This window comes from Physcomitrium patens, chromosome 13 (assembly GCF_059467195.1).
Source record: "Physcomitrium patens ecotype Gransden chromosome 13, ASM5946719v1, whole genome shotgun sequence".
NCBI classification, from domain to species: domain Eukaryota; kingdom Viridiplantae; phylum Streptophyta; class Bryopsida; order Funariales; family Funariaceae; genus Physcomitrium; species Physcomitrium patens.
Window position 1 is genome coordinate 3,524,446 of NC_143422.1, and position 15,464 is coordinate 3,539,909.

At 30.7% G+C, this 15,464-nt stretch overlaps 1 protein-coding gene across 1 annotated transcript; it reads left to right on the forward strand.

Annotated features, from left to right (window-relative positions):
- Window positions 1-8,912: 8,912 nt before the first annotated feature.
- On the forward strand, window positions 8,913-10,353 carry LOC112290234 (thioredoxin-like 2, chloroplastic). Its single transcript, XM_024536324.3, has one exon. It carries the CDS (start codon window positions 9,460-9,462, stop codon window positions 10,171-10,173), a length of 714 nt encoding a protein of 237 aa, XP_024392092.1. The 5' UTR covers window positions 8,913-9,459; the 3' UTR covers window positions 10,174-10,353.
- Window positions 10,354-15,464: the final 5,111 nt, after the last annotated feature.

Here is a 15,464-nt window from a genome sequence, read left to right on the forward strand (position 1 = left end):
AATTATTCTTTGTTGATCAAAAGACATGTCTTCTTCTTTTGGTACAAATTAGAAGCATCTAGAAAGAGCATCTGATAAACCTTATTCTTTTCCAAGCCAATATGTGATCTTAAAATCAAATCTTAATAATGACATGCTCTAATGGACTTGGCGACGATTCAAAACATATGAAAATATGAAATACTCAAGGTTCTTGTGATTTATATATATTATGATTGGACTTAAAATGCCTTCTAGATAATGATACCATTCTTGAAATGAATCCATAATTACAAGAAGTTTTTTATTATAGATTTGATAATTAATTTTGGTTGCTAAAAATTTCTTGGAATAAAAAGCTACTAAATGGAGTTTATTATTTGTTTCCATTTGTGACAATACTACACCTAAAGCAAAGTCTGATGCATTTATTTCTATAAAAAATACCTTGGTAAAATCGATGCAATACAAAATTGGTACAGAAGTAAATTTCTTCTTCAAAGCAATAAATAATTCTTAGGCTTCTTTATTCTTTTCAAGTTTATCTTTATAAGTGTAAACGTATAAGTAGAATTGTAACTTCAAAAAAGTTCTTAATAAAGATTCAATAATAATTTGCAAAGCCTAAGAAGCATTGCACATTACATATTATTCTTGAGATCTTCCAATTTATGATAGTTTGGACCTTTTTTGGATCCATCATAAGGCCTTCATTCAAAATGATGTATTCCAAAAAGTCAACTTCAATAATGTGGAATATATACTTTTTCATCTTTGTATTATCGTGTTGTAGTTCAACTATTATGTGAAAATAATGGATTTATATATTTAATACATAATATACTAGACAACATGGTAAAAGCCATGTTAGTAGATTTTTGTTGATTATAGGATGTGGATAGTTTAGTAGGTCAAAAAGAAGTTGTTTAAAAAGGCTTCTATTAGAATTTATATAACTTTATTTTCTTTTGATAGTGATTTTGAAGTTGATCTTATTAGTAGTAAGTTTTAAATATTTAGAGTCACCTTTGTTAGATATTGGTGATCCTTAAAGTCTTATTTTGTTTCTTTTATGTGGTTTTTATGACATGTATTGTGTAAATATTATAAAGAAAAGAATTGAAGAGGAATTTTGGTAGCAAAAAGAGAGTAAGGGCACCCATATGAATGAGTGGAGATGGATGATATAAATCTCTATTCTTATTGGTCAAAAATCATGACCAATGGGCTTCAAGGAGGCTGCCCGAGGCCATATTAGAAATTAGGGTTACTCTTTTGGAGTCATTTGAGTTTTGAAGGCTAGGATCAGCAAGTTTAGGTTTTTGGCTATGGTTTTGGTACAAATTTTGTGTGATTTTGAGTTTAGATGAAAGAGATATAGGCGCTCAAAGTTAAGGTGTTGATTTTGTACCTACTGGCACTCTTTTGGATATAACGCACGGGTACAAAAAGTAACATTAGATTGGTGATTAGGATTAGAGAGAGCACTCTCTCGGCTATATTTTTGGCATAATATTTTTTGGATTTCAAGTTTAGGTGAAGGAGATATTGGAGGTTGAAGTTAGCACTTGCAAATCTAAGGGTAGTAAGTAACCCAAATTGCTAGTGGTTGTGTTTTGAGCTATATCTTGTGCAATTTGATAAGATTTTGACTAAAACTTTTCAAGAATGTGTATTTTCAAGTAATCAAACTTTGTATATAAGATTTGAGGCATTTGGATTACAAATTTTTGAGACATGAGAAAAAATAGTTTTTGGATGCTTGTAGATTAGGATTTAGAGTACTTACTAGGATTTCTAAGATGCTAGAAGATTCATAATTGATTTATAGTTCATTTTTGTTTGATAAAGCTTAAGGATAAAATCTATGTTATATAAAAGTTTTAAAAAAACTAAATAATTGGATCAAAAGATATGAATTTTAAAAGATTAGGATAAAAATTTCTATTGCAAGAAGAAAAAATTTTGAAGGATTTTGATATATTTTGAGTTTTTGTGCAAATAAAGGGATTTTTGGAAGCTAAGACATCATATAAAAGCCAAAGAAAAATTCTCTATAGCTAAATATCCAATGTATTTTCACATTGTAAATCACGCCACACAACAGTGTATAATCTTGCATCTCTTAGTTTTTGTAATATACAACAAACATGAACTTCATGCTCTTCTATGTTTTTAGAATAGATTTAAATATTATCCAAATAAAAGACAACAAAATCATCAAGAAACTCACAAAAGACATCATTCATTAAATATTAGAAACAACTTATATATTAGTGAGTCCAAAAGGCATGACATTATATTTAAAATATCCATACCTAGTTTGAAAAAATAGTCTTCTATTCATCTCCTTCTTTGATGCAAATCAGATTATATGCTCCTTGTAGATTTATTTTTGTATAGATCTTTGTTTGATTTAGTTGATCAAGAAGTCCTAAAATCAAAGATAGATGATATCTATTTTTAATGGTGATCTTGTTTAGTCCTCAATATTATATTACGTTTTGTTTTGCTCACAAATGCATCGGGCACTTAGCTGTGGAAGGTGAGATTATATTTCACAAGTTGCCAAGAACCCCTAATAGGTTTCACCCATGCGAGAAGAATATAATCTGAATTTCAATTTAAAAGTGCTTAAAATACTCTTCTTAGTAGTCTTAATCATACATAAATCCCAATTACCTTGTCACTTTCATATTTAAACAATTTAGATTTTTCTTCTAAATCCCAATCTTAATCAGTGAGCTTTAACATGATGTAACATCCAATCCGACCGTCCACTTGATGTCGAATTTGCATGAAATTGTCAAAGAAAGTCTTCCAAATGCTCAAGAATTTTTAGCCCAATTCAACTTATAGATTGTAAAAAAACCTCCAAAAATTGCACCAATGTCACTCGGCCGCCAACTTGAAAAGTGAAGCAAAAATCCTAGCAATGATTTCTCCTTCTCCAACTATTAACTTTATCTCAAAATTGGTGTGTAGCTTGATCTTTAGGTCCTCCAACACCATGCCAATTTTCACCTTAATCCAACTCTAGATCTTTAGATATCATAGAAACCCTATCCAACATCAAATTGCCACCTTCTGAAATCCTTTTGTGCTAAAAACTAGATAATTCTAAACTATGCCGTTAGATTATCATAAAATTTTGCATATGCTTTGCACACCTAATAATCCAAATAATATAAAATTTTTAATCGTAGATGTCATGCCAATTGCACGAATTAGCCAAAATTGCTAGCCATAATTATATTATATAAAATCCAAATCATTGATAAAAATCCTAAATTTGAACAAAAATTTCTAAGTCTTCTAAAACCCTTTCAAAACAATTTTTACATCTTTAGAAAGAACTTTAAGCTAGCTCTCAAATTCTAACCTCTGATCTTCAAATAATCCCCTAATTTGCCCTTGGCGGTCGTTTTGGTAACCAAAGGTCTGATTTCGACTCTATCTCACAAATGGTCAACCCCCAAGTATCAATCTAACTTATCTTAAGGATTTTTTAGCCCAATTCTACCCTTAACTTGATCCTAGTATCAACCATATCAACCATTTATCTCTTCTACCCTGGTTTTATTAATTTATGGTCTTTCTAAAGTAGTAAAAGAGTCTCTACAACCTAGAAGGTAAAATTACTAACTAACTTTCAAGCTACTAACTTTTAAGATAAGAAAATAACCTAAGAGGCTTTTTATAAAAGCCATGTTTAGATACCTCAAATTATAATTGAACTAAGATAATTAGATAATAAGTAGAAATTTAATTTTAATTATAATTTCACTATATAGTCATATTACATCACGACATCGATAATCTACATACATCTACAAAGATCCGTCTTTTTTCTTCACAAATAAGATAGAAACCTCGGCTAGAGTTTTAGAATGGCATAAAAATTTCTTAGCCAAATTCTCATCAATGTATTCTTTCAGTGTAGTCAATGCATTTTGTGATAGGCAATAAATTGGTCTTAATGGTGGTTGAATTCTTTCTTGAAGATTGATGGTACAATCATAAGGATGATGCTCTATAAGAATATCTACATTCTTCTTTTCAAAAATGTCCTAGAAATCTTGTACTAGTTAGAAATATCACTTAATATCTTTTCACCATCAACAATGAGCATGGCATATATAGCAAAAGATGGCCCTTTATTTGTGGCATGCATAAAAGCTTTTGGACCTACTCATAATGATTTGGATATATTAGGCTTATAGATTTTTACTTGCTTAGTAGGACCTTGGATTAACCTATTAGAAAAATCAAAATTGCAAGAAATCTAGTTTATTAGAGGGTTATATCTTTCTAACCATGATAATCCTAAAATAATTAGATTAGAAAAATATTTAATCACATTAAATATTATTAAATTATTATGACTATTAATTACTACTTTTATACTAATAGTTTTATATGTAACATCTCTAGAAGATAATGAACATCCATCTATTACTTCTACATGCACATGTTAGATTTTCTTAATTAAAGATATATCTTGTTTTTAACAAAGTCTTCATCTATAAAACAAATTGAGGCTTCTAAATCCAACAAGGCTAAGTCTTTGTGATTTTTTAGTCCTAAATAGACTTCTATTGTAAAACAAGATGAAGGATCAAAAGAGAGAATAGGTCCTTTGCTAGATGTTGCACATGATTCAAATTGCAATGTCCTCGTTGTAGCTCGAGCAACTCATTTTTTGACACATTATCTTCTTTAGCAATCATGCTCTTTATTTTGTAATTACGTTGTTTTTTTAGATAATATTGACTAATATGTTTAGCTTTTCCATAATATAAGCATGAGCCTTTTTGACGTTGTCATATTGTAAAAACTTATAGTATGTAAAAATTAATTAAAATATATTATTTATTAATAAATCTAAATGTATGTTAGAATAGTTAATAGATTAATTTAAATAAAATAGATATAAAAAACTTCATTTTGAGTTTTATATTTTTTAATTATAACATTTCAAAAAAATTATAGGACCTAAATATTTAGTATGAGGCCTTAAGAGGAGATTAGAGCCTAAAGAAGAAAATCTTAACTAGTAGGAGGCTTATTGGGAGGGATGAAAGCAAGGCATGGTTGGATGAAGGCAAAGAATGGAGATCTTCATTCCTATTGGTCGAAGGCCATATCCAATGGACTTCAAGGAGGCTACCTAAGGGCTTATTAGAGATTAGGATTTTTCTTTGGAAGTCATTTCAAAGGTCCAATTTACTAAAGATTGTTGCACCTCAAAGTTTATCAAGAAAATCATCCACACATAGAAGTGGATATACATTTTTAACAGTTTGCTTATTGATGCCTCAATAATCAATGCAAAGTCAAAGTCCACTACCTTTTTTGGAAGCTAAGAGTACATGTACTTTCTATGACAATGTGCTTTTTCAAATGAGGTCCTTTTTTAAGAGTTTATCTAATGGCTTTCACAATTCTACAAATTCATTTGGTGTTAGGTAGTAAATTGTCCAACTTGTCAGCTTGATCCTAAGCACTATTTCTATTTGAAAGGAGGTACCTTGATCACATGGCATGCTATTAGATAAATCAATTGGAAAGACATTATGATATTCATATATGAGTTGCTCTACTCTTTTTGCTCCTTTGACAATCTTTTCTATTAATGAAGCAAGTTTTAGAACCATAACATATTGGCTATGGCATAGCAATTGATTATGTCATATTTGCTTCTTTATAATGGTCATTCCTACAAGTAAGCTCTTAGTTGCAGGTTTTTTTCTTATGCCACTTAATATAGAGGTATAAAGAGTTAGTGTGCATCTTCTATCTTTGAAAGAGATTCTCCTTGCTAGTAAATGGACTTGTTTATTTTACACATCTAGCTATGGCATATCAAGGTTGATATCATATCTAAGCTTTGTTATTTTAAATTTTTCTCTCAAGGCATAAGTCTCGCTCAGTCTCAAGGTTTCTTCTTCACTTATTTTGCTCAATACGTTTCTGTTAGTCATTTGTTAGGTATGTATTCCTTCTTTTGATGACCTTTGTTTTAATCCTAAGTCAATTAACAATTGTTGTTAAGATATAATGTTTTGTAGAGTTGCAATCCACAAGCACTTGATATGGTTGTCTTCTTAGTCAATCCATTAGGCACACTTGTCAACCCTTCTAATAGTTGTTTGAAGCTATACGGTTAATCTATGAGAAATAACAACTATTCCTAATATTGACCTTTGGTATCTTTACTGGGAGTATTATTTTACTGCTCCACTTCTTCATCAACTTAGTAGCCCTCAAGATTGTGAATCTGTCGTGATTTGCTGATACTTGAACTTTGAAGTTTTAGACAATCTCTGATTTGATGGTCTAGCTTTCAGTAATAAAAGCAGAATTCCTTTTGCACCAATATTTGTTGTCTTTGTGGCATCAATGTCTATCGACATCAGTTATTGTGCCATAATATTGAGTAGTGACATAAGACTCCATGATATAGGTCATACTCTACCATTTCTGAAATCTATAGCATTGATTCTTTATGCAATCCTAACTGCCTCCTCAAATGTTTGTGGATCCTTTAATTCCACCTCTCACTAGATCATAAGTTTCAATCCTTATATGAACCAATCCATCATCTTCGCCTCTAAAATATTGTCAATTTGAAGATATAAGAACTTAAATTGGGAGATATAAACTTGCATTAATTTGGATTGTATAAAGTTAGCTAATTGATCACAAGCTAACTTTTCTACATTGATGGGCTGAAATTGATTCTTAAGCTCGGCCTCAAACTCCTTTTAGTCATAAAATCTACCTTGAACTCCATAGCTTTAAGCTTGATCTTACTATCAAATGACTGCTGTATCTCTCAAATAATTGGAAGCATATATAATTCTTTTGTTAGTATTTGCTCTAGTTAATTAGAAGTATTATTGCATACTAAAGAGCCATTGACATATATCTTCTTACTTTGAGGTTCTTGAGTATGTATCAAACTTGCTTAATTTCAACTTAGCAAATATCAACTTGCTTGCCTTGAAAGCTTCTATTTGCCCTTGCAGAGTAGCTATTTGGCCTAGAAGGTCTTATATCTAAGTCTCTATTTGAAATTGCTCTACCATATCTCCCATGCTACAATTTCTTTGCTAAATTTTATTATTGTGATAACTTCTTTTCTTCCACTTGACTTCTTGAAATAACTTGTTGTTGTCCCAATGTAGTACTCGATGTGATCACAATAATTGATTCTCAGCTAAATGGTGGTTATGAACATACTACCAAAGAATGGACTAACACTCGCTCTAATATCAATAAAACAAGGCCTGATTCTCTAAGATCTAAAATCTTACCAATTTGATAACAACAAAGATCTCAACGTAACATAAGATCAAGCATACTAAAAAATAAATAAAAGTAACTAAACAGAATAGAACATTATGAGCTATGAATCCTCCCTACTTTATTTTGAGAAAAAAAATAACTTCATAATAAATTCAAAAAGTAGTAGAAATTAATTGTGAAATTAATTTAATGGTTGGTTAATTAATTAATCAATTTATAATTATCTAGATAATGCCTTTCAAGCAATGGTTATCATTTAATTTAGAACAAGTGATAAAAAATAAAAATAAATTAAAAAATACTAGCAAATGGAAGTAGTCAGATGAAAAAAATATGGATAGAATAAGCAGTTGGATGAAAATAAGCACATCTGGAATAGAAACAGTATAGTCAGATGAAAATAGCACTGCTCGATGAAAATCACATGGTTTGATAAAAACAAGCATAGTTGGATGAAAACATCATAGGGATAGAAAGCAGTAGCAGCCACTACTAGGATAGAGCAATAGCAGCAACAAAAAAAAATCTCCCAATTTCAAACCCTCATAACTTAATGGTGGGCCCTACCAAGATAATTGCCCTTCTAAAAAACTTTAGAGATAGGCCCTACTAGGATAACTGTCCTAAGCCTTTCTAAAAGGTTTAATGGTAGGTTCCATATGAACTACCATCTTAATCTCAATTCTAGAAACTTTTCAAAAACAACTCCAATTACATATCTCTATGTGCAAATAGTACAAATATCTTATTCATGCTTTGTTATAATGCCACTTTCAAAAAGTCAATAGTTGATGAAATTCAATTCTAGCATTGTCATACATATGAAATTGAAATTGAAATCAAAAGATTGCAGATAATAAAGTGCATTGAGAAGTAGTATATGTATTTGACGTATATATTCCTTCTCCAAGAATTTATGAAAATGTGTTCAGATTAGTAGCTGGGCCATGTCATATGAGCATTAGTGAACTAAGAAATCTTATTAGTCTCTAAGATATATACTTAAAATTAAATAAAAAAATAATCTCCTACAAGAAAACCTTTAGAGAGAGAATCTTAAACCACCAAAGGAGATATCAACTTTCTGGAGATGCAAAATTTGGTACAAGTTTTGCATGAATATTGCACTCAACTTACTAAGAAAATAAAACAGATTGACTTCTACAAGCATATAGATGGCTTTTGTCATCCATAATCTTAAGGCTAATTGATTAACTATTAAGAAATAGTGTACCCAACTATAATTCTTATTGTTGATTGTATTGAGCATAGAGCTATTGGATTAGGTTTTGTACTAGCATGAGCTCATACTTTCAATTTGTAACAAATAATTCAATCTTATGTGTAGCTAAAGCTTGAGAAATGCATGCATGCACTAAAAAATACAATAAAGAGGTTGGAGGGAGTGCTTAGTGAATCTTGAGAGATGCTAAAAGTTCTATTGTATATTATATTTCTTTGTTTATTAAAAAAAATTGTAAAAAGTAATTTTTGGCTCACAAACATGTCTTCAATTAAATGCTTCTTTGACAATGTGACAATGGCATGGCTTCAGCTAGTCTATCATACAAGAACTATAGTAATATTAAAAAGCACACTTTTTTAAAAATCAAATGAAGTTAATGTTTTTCAGTCCATTATAGGAAACTACAGATGTACAAATTTCATTTGAACCAAAAACCAACTATTAAAAACAGAGAGATTCTACTCAAATATGAACAAATAAATAAAGAAGCAGTTCAACTTGTTAATCACCACCTCTTCCACAGAAATGAGCACTGCCCAAACACTCTTGTTAACATTTTGTTTGTAACTTAATGCTAGAGTAAGTCAGAAAGGCAGACCAAAAAGTAACAAGGCCTTCTCAAAAGCAAGGGCTCTATCAGTGAGGTTCCAAGGAGGGAACGAGGCTCTAAGACCATGGGACCCTCGCCCGGGGCTGTGTCCTGCGCTCTCGCTCTGGCTCTGAGCGTCAATTAGGCGAAGAAGATTCGAATGCTGAGGTGCAGGATTGCGGTCGGTGACGCGAGGGATGGCAGGCGAGCTCGTCTAATTTGAGGGATTGTGAAGAAGCGCGTGACATAGTGGAGAATTGGAGAGCTAGTTGTGTAGGCGTTGGTGGTGGGGGGTTGGGTTGGGCTGGGTAGTTAGGGTTGCGGGGTGCGCGAAATGGCGATGGCGGTGCAAGGTGCAGTGGTGGGGGTGGAGAAGGGGTTCGGTGGGATGGAGTTCATGGGTTGCGGGATAGAGAAGAGGGCGGGGGTGGCATTGCCGGTGGTGCTGCCGAGAAAGGATGGCGTGGGGTACAATTCAGTGGTGCGAGGCAGCTTGGTGGCGACGGAGTGGAGGGGATTCATCGCCGGGGCGCCTCGCGTGCGGGAGAGGGCGGCGACGCTGCGAGTGCGGGCGGGCAACGCCGACAGCGACGGGGTGAAGTGGTGGGAGAAGGACGGTGGCCCCAACTTTCGGGATGTGCACTCGACGCAGGAGTTCGTGGATGCGCTGGCGAATGCCGGGGAGAAGCTGGTGGTGGTGGAGTTTTACGCGTCGTGGTGCGGGTCGTGTCGCGCGCTGTACCCGAAGCTGTGCAAGCTGGCAGCGGAGCACCTGGACGTGGAATTCATGAAGGTGAATTTCGAGGAGAACAAGCCGATGTGCAAGAGCCTGAACATCAAGGTGCTGCCGTATTTCCATTTCTACCGCGGTGCGGAGGGTCGGTTGGACGCGTTCTCGTGCTCGCTGGCGAAGCTGCAGAAGCTGAGGGACGCGATTGCACTGCACAACACTGATAGGTGTAGCATTGGCCCGCCAATTGGGGTGGGCAACATTTTTTCGAGCGGCAACAAGGATCAAGCCGCCGCGGCGTCGACATCGTCGTCATAGTACAGTGGGCATGAATGGTAGATAGAGTAGGTGTGGTAGTCTGCGAGGGGATTTTACAGGCATTCAAAATTTTCCAGAGGTCCCCGAGGATGCGGGATGCTTTGATTAGGGCTTGTAGGTTGTAATCTACGTGTACGCATAAGAGTGACTTAATGTAAACATAGTAACAGATTCAGTGGGCGACTGTTGTTATAAGTTCTCTTCGGTTTTTTTTTCTTGGTATCTGCATCTGGATTCGGGCTTGCAAGGTGTGAGTGGGGCAGGACAACGGCAGCTTGGATTGCCAATTGCACGATTGTGAATTGAAGGTCGTCATGTGTGAGGTGATCAGTTGGGCAGGTGAAAAGGTGACGAGGCGGGCTTGGATGGTGAAGCCATGACGAAGACGTTGGGTGGGATGAGGCGATTTGAGTGGAATGAGGTGTAGGTTAGTAATGTGGTTGTCTTCGTGGTGTGCTTTTTTTGTGCTGTATTTGGCACCGAGAGGGAGGAGAAGTTGTGTGTGGCCATGTTCATGCCCGTCAGTCCGTGCATCCTTGATCAATTGCTAGGGTCATTTTATAATTGCACAGATTGAACTGGCCAGTTGCATGTATGAGCTTAAGTGGTTGCCACCCAGCTCAGCTTATTGTCTAGTACAATGGAACGTAGTTCCTACTTGGTGAACCTTCTACTTGTTAAACACATACTGTACAACTTTTATATCCACATTTGTATATATAAGTTATTGTTAATGTCACCATAATTTTTGTTTTAGTTTTTAATTAAAGTTAAAGTTTTTTTATTTAACATAATTTGAAAACAAAAAAAAGAAATGTTGGTAATATTTATCCTTTTTTATTGATTGAAATAAAAACATCTAAAGACATTTATTTAGTTGGTAATAGAGTGGTTTTGTCAAGAATAAGAATTTAAAGAATGTAAATTTAAAAGTGGGTCATTTATCAAAGAGAGAAGATAAAAAAGAAGTAAATAAATATGTATATTTAAGAAGAAATTAAAATGAATGTTGCCAAAGATTAAAAAACTACAATCTCTTAAAACTAGATTAGGAATAGAAAAGAATGGATAAGAATGAAGGAATTTTTCTTGCTTCTATATATGGTATTTATCTAAGAGCTACATGACCATATTCCATAGGATCTTTAATACACTTAACTTGTAATTCAAGTTTTTTATATTTGAGCCACATGGCTAACTTATACCATAATTGACCAACTTATGAGACAAATGACCAACTTGTTGATAATATTTTCAGCCTACCAATTATCTGCAAGTATATTAAAAATCAAATTTGCATCCATGAAGCTTCTAAAATACTTCTTAACATATTATATAATCTATTTCTACTTAATTCTACCTAATTTCATTTATCTAAGTAACTATTGGTGTCAGTTATATCAATGGCATTACTTCTACTAAGGACAAATTCTACAAGGAGCGATAATCATATGTTGAAAAAGTCCTAGATGGAATGAATTGTATTTGCCAAAGGTAGTTGATAGGACTTCTTAGCTATCAATAAAGTTTCATATTAAGGCAAAAAGATCACCATATTACTTGATCATTGTTGAAGGTTTCATAACCTCTTTTGAATAAATATTTTGTATAGTATCAATAATATATTTTACTTTCAATAATATCACTACATATTAAGAGTTTCTTCTAAGGTCGTGATATCAAATACATTGTATCTTGCTATCTATTTAAGGAAGAATATATTGTTCCCAAATGTCTTCATCTCTATTATGTTGTCTTGAAGGCTATAACAATGTAAATGTTTTGTTCAATAACTTAGCAAACAAGAATTTCCAAGTTAAAACTGTTAGTTGTTGATTCTCCATCTCTTTAGTGCTACAAATATAAAGAAACTACAAACAATGATAGGAGATAGAATACAATCTATACTGAAATTACTTTGCTTTGTAGTAAAGAATTTCTTGACTCTTTATCTTGATTTTGATAGATAATGCCAATAAAAAGCATTGATCTTTTTTATTGTCTTTGTAAGATTCTTAAATTGCTTCTATGTACATTCACTAATATCATATCCACACCAATGTATAACTTACTTCAATCTATTTCAATGTCACTTTAAATCTAAAAAAAAATCATCTCAAATTCTCAATTATTGTTTATTTCTATAAGAAGAGATATCATTTGTCTTTTTCTTGGTATACTCACTATTTTGTATAGCTCAATGAGAGGCACATAGAACAAAAAATAGATCTTAATAGGCTCTAGTAAGTGTAATTAATATGTAATTGGATTGATCTATTTATAAATAGGAAATGGTTTAAGTCTACAATAATCCAACTTATCACAAGAGTAGATAGTCTTAATATTATGGCAAAGTAACTATACATTGTTATCAATGTGGAATAAAAGTTTTTCTTTGCAATAAACATCTATATTGATCTTTTGTTGTTTTTGAGCTTCTTTTTATTGTACCTTCATTATTGCATGTTGTTTCAATGAATGATTTGCTAAATATTTTGTTTTAAGATTATTAATTTTTAAAAAATTAAAAGTATGAAATAATAGATGATAACCATAATTGACATAGAATTATTATTTTTAAATAAAATAATATATTATATTATTATAATAAACCTTATTAATAGTAAAAAAGTTGTTTAATCATCTTGATGGTAGTTAATGGTGCATCCTAGATACTGGTCTAAGATATGATTTATCTACTATGTTTGTTTATTAATTTAAAGATAAAAAGCTAAAAATATATTTATGTCTACCTTTTATATCTTAATTTTTTTTTTCAAAATCTTAACATAAATTGAGTTCTTTTATCTAATATAATATCTCTTGATAATTCATGATAGTAATAAATATTATTAAAATATATATATATATATATATATATATATATTTATTTCTTTATATATGATAGTTTTTGTGTATGGCATTAAATAAGCCATCTTAGTGAAATAATCTATAATCACAAGTATAGAGGTATATAAACTTGAAATTTGAAGATTTACAATAAAATCTATAGAAACAAAAGATTGCAGTTGTTTTGATATTTGTAGTGGTTGAAAAAGTCCATAATGTCGATGATAAGGAATTTTTTATTTTAAACAATTATGAAATGATTAAAGAAAGTCTTTAATTGCCCTTACTATTTGAGACGACCAAAGATCTTTTGAAATTTAATCTAGGATCTTATTATATCCAAAATGTCTTATAATTAAAAAGTTTTAATAAGCTTAAAAAGCTTGTAATTAAGCTCCATCTTTTAGGATATATAAATATCTTTCAAAATAGAGTAGATTATTTTTGAATTCAAATTTGGAAATATCATAAATTTTAAATAGATTATTTTTAATATCATGAATAAGTGAATTTAAGAACATACTTCATTGGACTTGATTAAAAATTATTGAATCAATGCTCAATGTTGATTTTATTTCTTAAAAATGAAAATGCTTTGGCTTCAAAAAAAATGATTTATTATTTATTAAAAGTTTCATTTCTTTCTTTTAATACAAGACATATTATAAAACTTATTATCTTTTTAATTGATGAATGATCTTAAATACAGATCTTGACAAAAATGTGCTCCAAAGGACTTGGACACAATCCAAAATGCATACTGATATAAAATACTAAAGTTTCTTGTGATTTATATAAATAGTTATCAGATTAAGAGCGTTTTCTAGATAATGATACTTTTTTAAAAATAAATCCATAATCGTAACAAATTCTTTATTGTGGATCTTGTAATTGATCTTGATTAATAAAATTATTTTTGAATAAAATGCTACTAGGTGAAGATTGTTATTTTCTTTCATTTATAACAATATTACATCCAAAATAAAGTCTTCTGTATCTATTTCTATAAAAATGCTTTAAAAAAATTGACACAACATAAGATTGATGTAAAAATAAAAACTATCTTCAAAGCATTAAATACTCCTTCAACTTCTTTGTTCCACTTAAGTTTGTCTTTACAAGTCAAATATATAGATGGAGCTACAACTTGAAAAAAGTTCTTCATAAAGATTTAATAGTACTTGAAAAATTCCAATAAACATTAAACATCTATTATCATTCTTAAAAACTTCCAATCCATAATAATTTTAATTTTTTTAGGATCTATTATGATATATTCTAAAAAATCAACTTGAATTGTGTAAAATAGATACTTTTCTATCTTGATATAATCTTCCATCTCTAATTTTTTGAAATATACAATAAATATAAATTTTATACTCTTATATGTTTTTAGAATAAATTAAAATGTTATCTAAATAACAAGCAAGAAAATCATCTAAAAATTCTTGAAAACCATCATTTACAAGTTGATGAAAAAAAACAGTTATATTTATAAGTCCAAAAGGCATGATATTATATTCAAAATGTCGATGATTCAAAATGCAATCTTTTATTTATTTCATTTTTAATGTGTACTAAATTGTATGTTCTTTGTAAATCTATTTTGATATAGATCTTGGCTTAATTCAATTAATCAAGAAGTCTTAATATTAGAAGTAAAAGATACTTATTCTTAATAGTAATCTTGTTGAATCTTCAATAATCCTTATATACTTGCAATGAGAAATTTTGTTTCTATACAAACAAGATATGTGCTTTTGTTGGAGATTTTGAATCATATACAAAAAAATTGGCAAAATTCTCATCAACTTATTCTTTTTATTCAATTAATTCATTTTATAATAAATTATAGATTGATCTAAATGGCAATTGAGTTCTTTCTTAAAGGTCAATTGAACAATCATTAAGATAATTCTTTTGAAGAATATTTGCATTTTTCTTCTTAAAAATATCTTAATAATTTTAATATTAGATTGAAATGTCAGTCAAATTTTTTTTTCTATTAAAAATAGATGTGGCATAAATAACAAAAGGCGACCTTTTTTTTGCAATATACATATAAGTTCTTATACTTACAAATAATGGTTTGGTTGTATTAGATTTATAACTTTTTATTTGGATAAAAAAAATCTTATACTCTAAAAAAAAAAAATAAGACTATAAGAAATCTAATATATTAAAAGATTATATTTTTTTAGCCACAATAAATCTAAAATGATTAAATTTAAAAGAGATCTAATAACATTAAATATTACTATACTATTATGATTTTTTTTGCCACATTTATAAAAATAGTTGCATAAACAATATTTTCAGAAGACAAAAGGTACCTATTTATGACTTCTACACATACAAGTTTAGTTATTTTTACTAAAGGTAATCTACGTCTTTATCTATAAAACAAATACATGCTTCTAAATCTAATAAGGCAAAGACTA